This window comes from Microcaecilia unicolor, chromosome 14, assembly GCF_901765095.1.
Source record: "Microcaecilia unicolor chromosome 14, aMicUni1.1, whole genome shotgun sequence".
Taxonomy (NCBI): Eukaryota; Metazoa; Chordata; class Amphibia; order Gymnophiona; family Siphonopidae; genus Microcaecilia; species Microcaecilia unicolor.
In genome coordinates, this window is record NC_044044.1 from 15,733,054 (window position 1) to 15,745,664 (window position 12,611).

Genomic DNA, 12,611 nt, shown 5'->3' on the forward strand with positions numbered 1-12,611 from the left:
AATGACCACCACATTTTGGAGAGGGTTTTATTGCCATGAAATCTAGGTTTCAAGGAGGTGTCTCCTCCCCCCCACCTTACCCTCCCAAGATAAGACATAGCAAATCAGGAAGAAGCAGGAAATAAGGACAAATTACTTACTGTAAGCATTGGTATCTTCCTTTGTACCATCAATCCGGCCGTCCGGGTGCATCTGCAGGTAGAAGCCCTGACTGCAAAACAGCCTTGTTACGATACCCTTCAACTGGGGCTCTGGGAAAGGGAGAGGAGAGAGGAGAGAGAAGGAGGAGAGGTGAGCAGGCAACATGTAAGGCAAGAGAAGAAGAGAAAAGGTTAAAAAAAAAAAGACGCGTGAGGCTCATGTGAAGGGGCATAATCGAACGGGGCGCCCAAGTTTTCCTGAGGGCATCCTCGCAGGACGTCCCGGCGAAGGGGCGGGGAAACCCGTATTATCGAAACAAGATGGGCGTCCATCTTTCGTTTCGATAATACGGTCGGGGACGCCCAAATCTCAACATTTAGGTCGACCTTAGAGACGGTCGTCCTTAGAGATGGTCGTCCCCGGTTTTCGGCAATAATGGAAACCGAGGGCAGCCATCTCAGAAACGACCAAATCCAAGCCATTTGGTCGTGGAAGGAGCCAGCATTCGTAGTGCACTGGTCCCCCTGACATGCCAGGACACCAACCAGGCACCCTAGGGGGCACTGCAGTGGACTTCACAAAAAGCTCCCAGGTTCATAGCTCCCTTACCTTGTGTGCTGAGCCCCCCAACCCCCCCCCAAAACCCACTCCCCACAACTGTACACCACTACCATAGCCCTAAGGGGTGAAGGGGGGCACCTAGATGTGGGTACAGTGGGTTTCTGGTGGGTTTTGGAGGGCTCACATTTACCACCACAAGTGTAATGGGGGGGGGATGGGCCTGGGTCCGCCTGCCTGAAGTGCACTGCACCCACTACAACTGCTCCAGGGACCTGCATACTGCTGTCATGGAGCTGGGTATGACATTTGAGGCTGGCATAGAGGCTGGGAAAAAATATTTTTAAAGTTTTTTTTTTTAGAGTGGGAGGGGGTTAGTGACCACTGGGGATGTAAGAGGAGGTCATCCCCAATTCCCTCCGGTAGTCATCTGGTCAGTTTGGACACCTTTTTGAGGCTTGGTCATAAAAAAAAAAAAGAGCAAGTAAAGTCGCCCAAGTGTTCGTCAGGGACACCCTTCTTTTTTCCATTATGGGCCGAGGACGCCCATGTGTTAGGCACGCCCCAGTCCCGCCTTCGCTATGCTTCCGACAGGCCTCCGTGAACTTTGGTCGTCCCCGCGACAGAAAGCAGTTGAGGACGCCCAAAATCGGCTTTGGAATTATGCCGATGTGGGCGACCCTGGGAGAAGGACGCCCATCTCCCGATTTGTGTTGAAAGATGGGCGCCCTTCTCTTTCGAAAATAAGCCTGATAATATTTTAGTTATATCACTTCTACTCCGTTAACCCCCCTAATTCTATAATCTTGTATGCACATTTTTACATTTACCCCACATTTCTATATATGGTGCCCAAGATGCACACAGAAATTTTGGGCCCTTTTACGTAGGCGCCTGCGTGCGTGCCCAGGTCATAATTCCATTTTTGACGCGTGTCCAAAACATGTAGTAGAAAATATTTTCTATATTCTACCATGCGGCGCTTACCTGGCAGTAATTGGCAGTTTACGCGTGCTGATGACTACCGCTCGGTTAACGCGTGAGACCTTACCGCTAAGTCAATGGGTGGCAGTAAGATCTCAGGCCCAAAATAGACACGCGCTAGTTTTAATTTTGCCGCACGTCCATTTTTGACCACAAGAAAAGGCCTTTTTTTCCAGGTGCGCTGAAAAATGGACACACACGCGTCCAAAACATGCACCAACACCAGCGCAGGCCATGATTTGGCACGCCTTAGTAAAAGGGCCCCTAATTGAGTAACGAGCCCTTAACGATCAATAATTGGGTGCTAACAACCAATTGCTGATGTTAATTGGTGCTCATTAAAATTTGCATGTGCGTCTGGCTGCGCACTATTCTATAAGCCGTGGCGCTTAACTCTGCTAGTGCATAACTCAAAAGGGGGCGTGGCCATGGGCATGTCAGGGACATTCCGAAAAGTTGCGCGCATAGTTGTAGAATACGACCTCAACGCACTTAAGTTGGGTGCCACCATTTACACAAGGTTTCAGCAGGCGTAAGTCTGGAGCCTAAAATTAGGTGCGAGAATCGGCGCTATGTATAATTCTATCAAGGGCATGAGGAAAGGCTACAGAGATTAGGGCTCTTCAGCCTAGAGAAGAGATGGCTGAGGGGAGGTATGATTGAGGTCTATAAAATATTGCGTGGCATGGAACAGGTAGATGTGAATCGTTTCTTTACTGTTTCCAAAAATACAAGGACTAGGAGGGCACACAGTGAAGCTACTAAACAGTAAATTTAAAATTGGAGAAGTTATTTCTTCACTCGATGTGTAATTATGGACTAGGGGAAATTCACTGGTTATTTACATAAGGACATAAGTATTGCCATACTGGGACAGACCAAAGGTCCACCAAGCCCCAGCATCCTGTTTCCAACAGTGGCCAATCCAGGTCACAAATACCTGGCAAGATCCCCCCAAAATACAAAACATTTTATATTGCTTATCCCAGAAATAGTGGATTTTCTCCAAGTCCATTTAATAATGGTCTATGGACTTTTCCTTTCTAGGATAAGCAGCATAAAATCTGTTTTACTGTTTTGGGATCTTGCCAGGTACTTGAGACCTAGATTGGCCACTGCTGGGGAACTGAGGAACTGAGTTCGATTCCCACTTCAGGCACAGGCAGCAACTTGTGACTCTGGGCAAGTCACTTAACCCTCCATTGCCCCATTGAGCCTGTAAAGAGTGGGAAAGCGCGGGGTACAAATGTAACAAAAAAGAATACTGGGCTTGATGGAGCTTCGGTCTTTTCCAGTATGGCAATGCTTATGTGAGTAGCTCAGATCCATCTAAAATTTCATTTCCCTTAGCGTGGCTGGCGGAGATCCCCAAGTCCCGCCAGCCGAAGACCTCCTCCCTGCCAAATGAGCTTACTTCTTTGGCAGCTGCCAGCACTGTCCCCAAGCTGCTGCCAGCTGCAGGCCCCTCCACCGTGCACAAGCTCGGTTTTTTGTCTATTCTATTTTGACTATCCACATATTTTTATTACTATATGTTAGATTATATAGATTCTCATTTAATCTATTTTTTTTATGGTTTAGTTGGTATTGAAAAAGGTTTTAAATTGCTTTGTGTTTTATATATTTATGTATTTACATATTATTTTTTATTTTTGTTGTATACAGTGGCATTCCTAGGGGGGCGGACACCCGGGGCGGCGCCCCGCCCCCCGGGTGCAGTGTCCCCCCCCCGATGCAGCGCGGACCCCCCCCCGGCGAAAGACACCCCCCGGGTGCATGCCGCTGGGGGGGGGGGGTGCCGCAGCGCACACCTGCTGCGACTTTACTAACTTTGCTTGTTCGCTGCAGCTCCCTCTGCCCCGGAACAGGAAGTAACCTGTTCCGGGGCAGAGGGAGCTGCAGCGAATGAGAGAAGTTAGCGAACTCTCGCAGCAGGCGCACGCCACTGCACCCCCCCCCAGCGGCATGCACCCGGGGCGGACCGCCCCACCGCCCTCCCCCCTTGGTACGCCACTGGTTGTATATAGTGTGTGACCCCTGAGGCAGACGGGCGTGTCCCATGGAAACACGGCCCCATGTCAGGTCCAATAGATGAGAGGTGCCTAAAAAAGTTATAGATACTACCCAGCTGGCTGCAAGAGTCTTCTTGGTCCACCCCTATTTTTGGATGTGGCAAAGCATAAGGGGAAGCCAAGGGGTTCCTCATCCCCCATGCCAGTAACCCCAGCACTAAGGGGTCCTTTTACTAAGCCGCATAAGCGTCTATGCGCGCCCAACGAGCACCAAAATGGAGTTACCGCCCGACTACTGCGTGGCTCTTGCGGTAATTTCATTTTTGCCACGCGTCCGAAAAATATTTTCGGAAGCACGCCAAGTGGCATTTGGCACGCGAAGGTCATTACTGCCCGGTTACCGCGTGAGTCTTTACTGCTAGGTCAATGGCTGGCAGTAAATTCTCAGACCCAAAATGGATGCACGGCAATTTTCATTTTACCGCACGTCCATTTTCGGTAAAAATTTTTAAAAAGGCCTTTTTTTTACAGGCGCGCTAAAAAATGGATCATCGCACACCCCAAAACACGCGCCTACGCTACTGCAAGTCATTTTCAGCGCACCTTTGTAAAAGGACACCTATAGTCAGCTTTTGTACTCCTGCGCTGCTTCAGGGTGTCTCTGCTGATTGTGGGGTTGCGAAGAACCCTGTATTGGAGGGTGATATTTCGCTGAGGCCATGGAGCCCTAACTTCCTTCCAGAACCTCTGGATATGCCAAGAACTGAGCAGGCATGGGAGAGAGGGAGTAAGAATCCTCTGCTGGTGATGGAGGACCTCGAGCATGAGGCTCCAGTGGTAGCCTCTACTAGAGAGTTGCACAGGGACAGAAATCTAACCTGTCCCTGCTTGAATCTAACCCGTCCTCACTCGTCCCTACAAGAATTTAACCTGTCCTCACGAGAATTTACTGGTACCTAAAAAAAAAAAAACCTGGTCAGCTCTCTGTCTCTTTCTGGGTTCAAGCCGCAGCACTGCAGGCCAGAGCCACTGAGAGACTGGGCCGGGCCTGAGGCAAGGCCGCCCCTGGAGCCCCGCCCCCGAGGTCGTCATCGTTGCCGCCCCCCTCCGTCCACCACCGGGCCGGGCCCCCCTGAATTCAAATCATAGCGCCTCACCTCGACCTCGCTCCGTGTGAAAGAAGCGCAGCAGCGGCAGTCTGCAGATCGCCTCCCTTCGGCCCTTCCCTCCCTGTGTCCCGCCCTTGCACAAGTTACGTCAGATGAGGGTGGGACACAGGGAGGGAAGGCCCGAAGGAAGGCGATCTACAGACTGCCTCTGCTGCGCTTCTTTCACACGGAGCGAGGTCGAGGTGAGGCGCTATGATTTGAATTCAGGGGGGCCCGGCCCGGTGGTGGACGGAGGGGGGCGGGTGGAGGGGACTGTGGCGCCGGGCCCCCCTTGGAGGCCCGGGGAATTTTGTCCCCCCTGCCCCCCCTCTCGGCGGCCCTGCTGCAGGCAAGGGAGGAATGGAAGTTGGAATTTGGAACACTCTGGTGCACACATGGAAGACTCATCTCTGATTCGCTGGCACTGTATGCTGAGAGGTCACCACATGTACACGCCAGTAGATCAAGTGACCTCTGTTGCTCATGTCTGGATCAGAGCTGAGGCCTGCACATCAGCCCGGGAGCAGAGAAATTTAATAGAAGAATTTCCACATCTGCACTGTTAAAGCAAGAAGGAGAAGGGGGTGGCACTCAAAGAACTCGGTCCTTGGCATGTGAGAGGCTGGCACAGGTGCAGCTTATACTTCCACGGGAACCCCGCAGGAGCTGCTTCCGTCCCCATGGGAACCTCGCAGAAACTGGTTCCGTCGTCACGTGAACCTCCTGCTTCCGTCCCTGAGCTCCAGAAGGGATTCCCACAAACTCCGTTCCCGTGCAGGACTCTAGTCTGTACCCCGGAGGCTGGTATTTGAATAACCACTGAAGATTCAGTGGAATTTACTGTTCAGTCATACCTGGCCTGGATCCGGGGAGGATTTCTGAGTTATTACAGCCCTTGTAAGACCACCAGAGATGACTCTTTAATCAATACGGACTGCAGTCGAGTCCTTCCATAAGATCTGTGCAGCTTTTGTTTCTATTACCTTGGGTACCTCTAATTTCTGTAATGCTTTCTGACATAGAAGGTCTCATTACTGGAGCTAAGGAGGTGGAGAATAGAGTGTTCCAAGATAATCAAATCTTAGCTCGGAGAATTGAAAATCTTGAAAATGTGGCTAAATCATTGAACTTGAAACTTTGCAATTTCACTTTGATTAAATTTTGCCCTCCTTGTGAAGCCTTCTTTAAATTTTTAACAGAGATTTTCCCCTACTCAGACTTTGGTTTACCACCTCTTCAAAAAATGTATTTTTTTTTTTTTTTTTACCAACTGCTTCTAGACAAGTGACTCCTGGGGAGCAGGGGGAGTTTTCCAAATCCTCTTTCAGAAGATTTGGAATTGGATGTGTCTACTATTTTGAAAATCTCTCAGGCAGAGATATCTTAAATAGCCACATTTTTGATTTCTTACAGGATAAGGTTATCAATAGAAATCAAACAAAATAAAACATGGAAAAGAAAATAAGATGATACCTTTTTTATTGGACATAACTTAATACATTTCTTGATTAGCTTTCGAAGGTTGCCCTTCTTCGTCAGATCGGAAATAAGCAAATGTGCTAGCTGACAGTGTATATAAGTGAAAACATTCAAGCATTACTATGACAGTAAAATAGATACCATTGGAGATTCTACATGGAATGTTGCTACTATTGGAGATTCTACATGGAATGTTGCTATTCCACTAGCAACATTCCATGTAGAAGGCTGCGCAGGCTTCTGTTTCTGTGAGTCTGACGTCCTGCACGTACGTGCAGGACGTCAGACTCACAGAAGCAGAAGCCTGCGCAGCCACATTGGTGATCTACAAGGGCCGACTTCTACATGGAATGTTGCTAGTGGAATAGCAACATTCCATGTAGAATCTATAGAAATCAAACAAAATAAAACATGGAAAAGAAAATAAGATGATACCTTTTTTTATTGGACATAACTTAATACATTTCTTGATTAGCTTTCGAAGGTTGCCCTTCTTCCTCAGATCGGAAATAAGCAAATGTGCTAGCTGACAGTGTATATAAGTGAAAACATTCAAGCATTACTATGACAGTCTGACAGGGTGGGAGGATGGGGGTGGGTAGGAGGTATGCATGGGGACATCAAAGCATATCATTGATATTCTAACAGGATGGGTGTGGATAGGTGAAGGGTGGGGTGATCAACAGAGACATACACCTATCCACACCCATCCTGTTAGAATATCAATGATATGCTTTGATGTCCCCATGCGTACCTCCTACCCACCCCCATCCTCCCACCCTGTCAGACTGTCATAGTAATGCTTGAATGTTTTCACTTATATACACTGTCAGCTAGCACATTTGCTTATTTCCGATCTGACGAAGAAGGGCAACCTTCGAAAGCTAATCAAGAAATGTATTAAGTTATGTCCAATAAAAAAGGTATCATCTTATTTTCTTTTCCATGTTTTACTTGGTTTGATTTCTATTGATAACCTTAAGAGTGGACTAACACGGCTACCACACTCCTTTACAAGATAAGGAAATATTATTTATTTATCCGTTCTTATATCTCCCAGTTATCCAAAAACAAGTTTTGCTTCAAAGTGGCTTACTTATTTATTTATTTATTTGTTGCATTTGTATCCCACATTTTTCCACCTATTTGCAGGCTCAATGTGGCTTACATAGTACCGTCAAGGCGTTTGCCCAGTTGGTTGATAGCAAATACAAGGTTGTATAGTGATCGAATGAGGTATAAGAGGTACATTAATTGGAAGGGATTACAGCATCTATATTTGATTACAGTGTTAGAACAAAAGAACAGAAGAGTAGCCATACTGGGTCAGACCAATGGTCCATCTAGCCCAGTATCCTGTTTTCCAAACAGTGGCCAAGCCAGGTCACAAGTACCTGACAGAAACCCAAATCGCAGCAACATTCCAGAACCCCAAAGAGTAACAAGATTCTGGAATCTTGCAAGAATAGCAAGATTCCATGTAGAACCCCAAAGAGTAACAAGATACCGCAATCATAACGAATAGCAAGGTTCCATGAAGAATCTCAAAGAGCAGCAACATTCCGGAACCCCAAATAGTAGCAACATTCCATACTACAAATCCCATGCATTATGGAGCTTTTCGACGTATGAGGTTAACCATAGTCTTTCTTGAATAGATGAGTTTTTAGTCCTTGTCTAAACTGGAGATAGTTGTTGATGCTTGTTATGTCCTTGGGGATTGAGGTAGCTGAATCCAGCCACGTGGATGGATTTGTAGATGGTATTGCTGCAGTTGGTTAGGTGGAGTAGTAAGTAGCTCCTGGTGGCTGGGTTTGCGTTTTTTGGAGATAGTTTGATCAGGTCTAGTCGGGAGCCATGCCAAATAATATTTTGAAAATTAAGGCGCTAGTCCCAAAGAATAATCTACCTTTAATTTGGTGCCAGTGTAGCGATGCAGGCAGTGGAGTTACTCTCATATTTCGACTTCTTGAATATTGGTCTTGGATGACAATGATAGCAATTTAAATGTTGGGTAGCCCCATAGGAGATGGTTTCCCCCCCACACACAACTACTTTAGCAGTCTCCCAGAATAAACCAGGCCTATCTGTGTGTTGCTGGTTATTATTTGAATACTCTTCCCATTTGCATACCAAAAACTGCTGGAAATGTAGACCTTGTTCTAGGCCATGTTGAATTCTTCACTGGAAAGACGGTTCCCACCTACGAAAATTCCATTGTATCAAAGCTGGAGCGTGATCTTTATTTATTTTAGTTACATTTTGTACCCTGTGCTTTCCCACTCATGGCAGGCTCAATGCGGCAGGCAATGGAGGGTTAAGTGACTTGCCCAGAGTCACAAGGAGCTGCCTGGATGTGCAGGACGTCAAGCTCACAGAAATAGAAGCCTGCACAGCCTTCTACATGGATTGTTGCTAGTAGAATAGCAACACTCCATGTAGAATCTCCAATAGTAGCAACATTCCATGTAGAATCTCCAGTAGTAGCAACATTCCATGTAGAATTTCCAATAGTATCTATTTTATTTTTGTTACATTTGTACCCTGCGCTTTCCCACTCATGGCAGGCTCAATGCGGCTTACATGGGGCAATGGAGGGTTACGTGACTTGCCCAGAGTCACAAGGAGCTGCCTGTGCCTGAAGTGGGAATTGAACTCAGTTCCTCAGTTCCCCAGGACCAAAGTCCACCACCCTAACCACTAGGCCACTCCTCCACTGTTGCTACTATTTGAGATTCTACATGGAATGTTGCTATTCCACTAGAAGTCGGCCCTTGCAGATCACCAATGTGGTCGCGCAGGCTTCTGCTTCTGTGAGTCTGACGTCCTGCACGTATGTGCAGGACGTCAGACTCACAGAAACAGAAGCCTGCGCAGCCTTCTTCTACATGGAATGTTGCTAGTGGAATAGCATCATTCCATGTAGAATCTCCAATAGTAGCAACATTCCATGTAGAATCTCCAATAGTAGCAACATTCCATGTAGAATCTCCAATAGTATCTATTTTATTTTTGTTACATTTGTACCCTGCGCTTTCCCACTCATGGCAGGTTCAATGCGGCTTACATGGGGCAATGGAGGGTTACGTGACTTGCCCAGAGTCACAAGGAGCTGCCTGTGCCGGGAATCAAACTCAGTTACTCAGTCCCCCAGGACCAAAGTCCACCACCCTAACCACTAGGCCACTCCTGCCCTGAGATTACAAGGAGGTCTTTCTCCGTTGTCAGCACTCAGGAGAAGAGATGATCTGTCACCAGAATATAGTCAAAATGACTCTGAGTATGACAAGCCGGAGAAACATAAACATAGTAACGTAGTAGGTGACGGAAGAAAAAGACCTGCACGGTCCATCCAGTCTGCCCAACAAGATAAATTCATATGCGCTGCTTTATATGTATAGCTAACCTTGATTTGTATCTACCACGTGCACTTTCCTTCTCTAATGGGTGTATAACCCGCCAAGCTTCTAATAATCCTAGCGCCCTTCCCCAGTAACCCCATAATTGCCTGCACAATGTTTTGTCCCGCTCATTTGGAGCATATGGAACCATTAAAATAAGCTGTACTCCATAAATTTCCCCTTGTATCAAAACCCAATGACCCCCTTATCTGTAATGCCTTTCTGCTCCACAAAAGGGAGAGTTTTATTATTCAAAATGGCCACCCCTGCATGACTACTAACCAGACGGGTAGAGTAATAACGTCTCCCTACCTATTCTCTTTTTAATTTTTTTATCTTCATCATCTGTGAGGTGCGTCTCCTGGAGTAATGTCACTCCTGTTTGCATTCTATGCAAAGCTGCCAACACTTTTTTTTCCCCATTTAATAGGACAGCCCAATCTGCCCACATTCCACGTTATGGTCCAAGAAAACAAGAAGGCAGGCGAGTGGAGGAGTGGCCTAGTGGTTAGGGTGGTGGACTTTGGTCCTGGGGAACTGAGGAACTGAGTTCGATTCCTGGCACAGGCAGCTCCTTGTGACTCTGGGCAAGTCACTTAACCCTCCATTGCCCCCTGTAAGCCGCATTGAGCCTGCCATGAGTGGGAAAGCGCAGGGTACAAATGTAACAAAAATAAAATAGATACTATTGGAGATTCTACATGGAATGTTGCTACTATTGGAGATTCTACATGGAATGTTGCTACTATTGGAGATTCTACATGGAATGATGCTATTCCACTAGCAACATTCCATGTAGAAGAAGGCTGCGCAGGCTTCTGTTTCTGTGAGTCTGACGTCCTGCACGTACGTGCAGGACGTCAGACTCACAGAAGCAGAAGCCTGCGCGACCACATTGGTGATCTGCAAGGGCCGACTTCTAGTGGAATAGCAACATTCCATGTAGAATCTCAAATAGTAGCAACAGTGGAGGAGTGGCCTAGTGGTTAGGGTGGTGGACTTTGGTCCTGGGGAACTGAGGAACTGAGTTCAATTCCCACTTCAGGCACAGGCAGCTCCTTGTGACTCTGGGCAAGTCACGTAACCCTCCATTGCCCCATGTAAGCCGCATTGAGCCTGCCATGAGTGGGAAAGCGCAGGGTACAAATGTAACAAAAATAAAATAGATACTATTGGAGATTCTACATGGAATGTTGCTATTCCACTAGCAACATTCCATGTACAAGGCTGCGCAGGCTTCTGTTTCTGTGAGTCTGACGTCCTGCACATATGTGCAGGACGTCAGACTCGCAGAAGCCACATTGGTGATCTGCAAGGACCGACTTCTACATAGAATGTTGCTAGTGGAGGAGTGGCCTAGTGGTTAGGGTGGTGGACTTTGGTCCTGAGGAACTGAGTTCAATTCCCGGCACAGGCAGCTCCTTGTGACTCTGGGCAAGTCACTTAACCCTCCATTGCCCCATGTAAGCCGCATTGAGCCTGCCATGAGTGGGAAAGCGCAGGGTACAAATGTAACAAAAATAAAATAGATACTATTGGAGATTCTACATGGAATATTGGAGATTCTACATGGAATGTTGCTATTCCACTAGCAACATTCCATGTAGAAGGCTGCGCAGGCTTCTATTTCTGTGAGTCTGACGTCCTGCACGTACGTGCAGGACGTCAGACTCACAGAAGCAGAAGCCTGCGCGGCCACATTGGTGATCTGCAAGGGCCGACCTAGTGGAATAGCAACATTCCATGTAGAATCTCAAATAGTAGCAACAGTGGAGGAGTGGCCTAGTGGTTATGGTGATGGACTTTGGTCCTGAGGAACTGAGTTTGATTCCCACTTCAGGCACAGGCAGCTCCTTGTGACTCTGGGCAAGTCACTTAACCCTCCATTGCCCCATGTAAGCTGCATTGAGCCTGCCATGAGTGGGAAAGCGCAGGGTACAAATGTAACAAAAATAAATAATCCACAAAATCCAACATGGAAGCAAACAAAAGGTATGGTATACAACTTTATTCTAAAAAAACGCCCGACACAGGCTGTGTTTCGCCCACTAGGGCTGCGTCAGGGGCTTGAAAACGAAAACAGGTTCACAACGAAGCAAAAAAAAAAAAAAAAAAACCCTGCAAAATGTGTTCCTCCAAAGCTAACTCAGTCCATGCACCCGGTGGACGGGCATCATGTGACCACATCAGTGTTATTATTCTCACCATTCAAATGTGACACAGAAATAGAAAGTTTATTTTGAATCAGAGGGTTCCCTCCCATTTTATAAGTTTCGCCAACAACTATTTCAAAACATTGCAAATTAGTTCCTTGACCCCCCCTCAACACCTCCCCACTTCCTCTTGTAGAACCTCCAAAACCACCCACCCCTCCCCTTCCACCCCCACCCCTCTAACCCCTCCAATAGAAATACAATATTCTCTTCCGAGGGCTCACCCCAAATTCATGGTTCTATGAAATGTAACATATACAGTCATCTTCTGCTCTGGAATCAGCCCCTCCCTTCCTGAGGAAGGCACTGGCAAATGTGTCCCCCCCCCCACACAAAGTGTCCCACACACCACAGCAATCCAAACCCACATTCCACTGACCACAGCTCACTGTCAGGGCCGTGCCTAGGGTCTCTGGTGCCCCTCTGCAGACTATCAGTTGGCGCCCCCCCCCCCCCCCCCCCGTGTGGCACAAGATGCAAAGGAAATAGGAGCTGAAAGATGGAGTGCATCTTTGTGGGATTGCTGAACAAATAGAGGGTTTACAACCACTTAGCTTTTCGTGCTTTCATGCTCACGAAATTAGTAATTAAATCTTTGATATCTAACTGGGCACATATATCATTCTCAATAGCAATCATGGCAAGGCTTACAAGCCTTTCTTGCGAAATACTTGA

General features: G+C 47.3%; 1 protein-coding gene across 1 annotated transcript in view; it reads right to left on the reverse strand.

Moving 5' to 3' along the window:
- The window catches only part of FGF11 (fibroblast growth factor 11), a 64,370-nt gene that overhangs the window by 17,699 nt on the left and 34,060 nt on the right, over positions 1-12,611 (reverse strand). Inside the window, exon 3 of the mRNA XM_030186914.1 lies at positions 141-251. Within this exon, the coding sequence (XP_030042774.1) occupies positions 141-251 (111 nt within the window). The remainder of the gene's footprint in view (positions 1-140; positions 252-12,611) is intronic.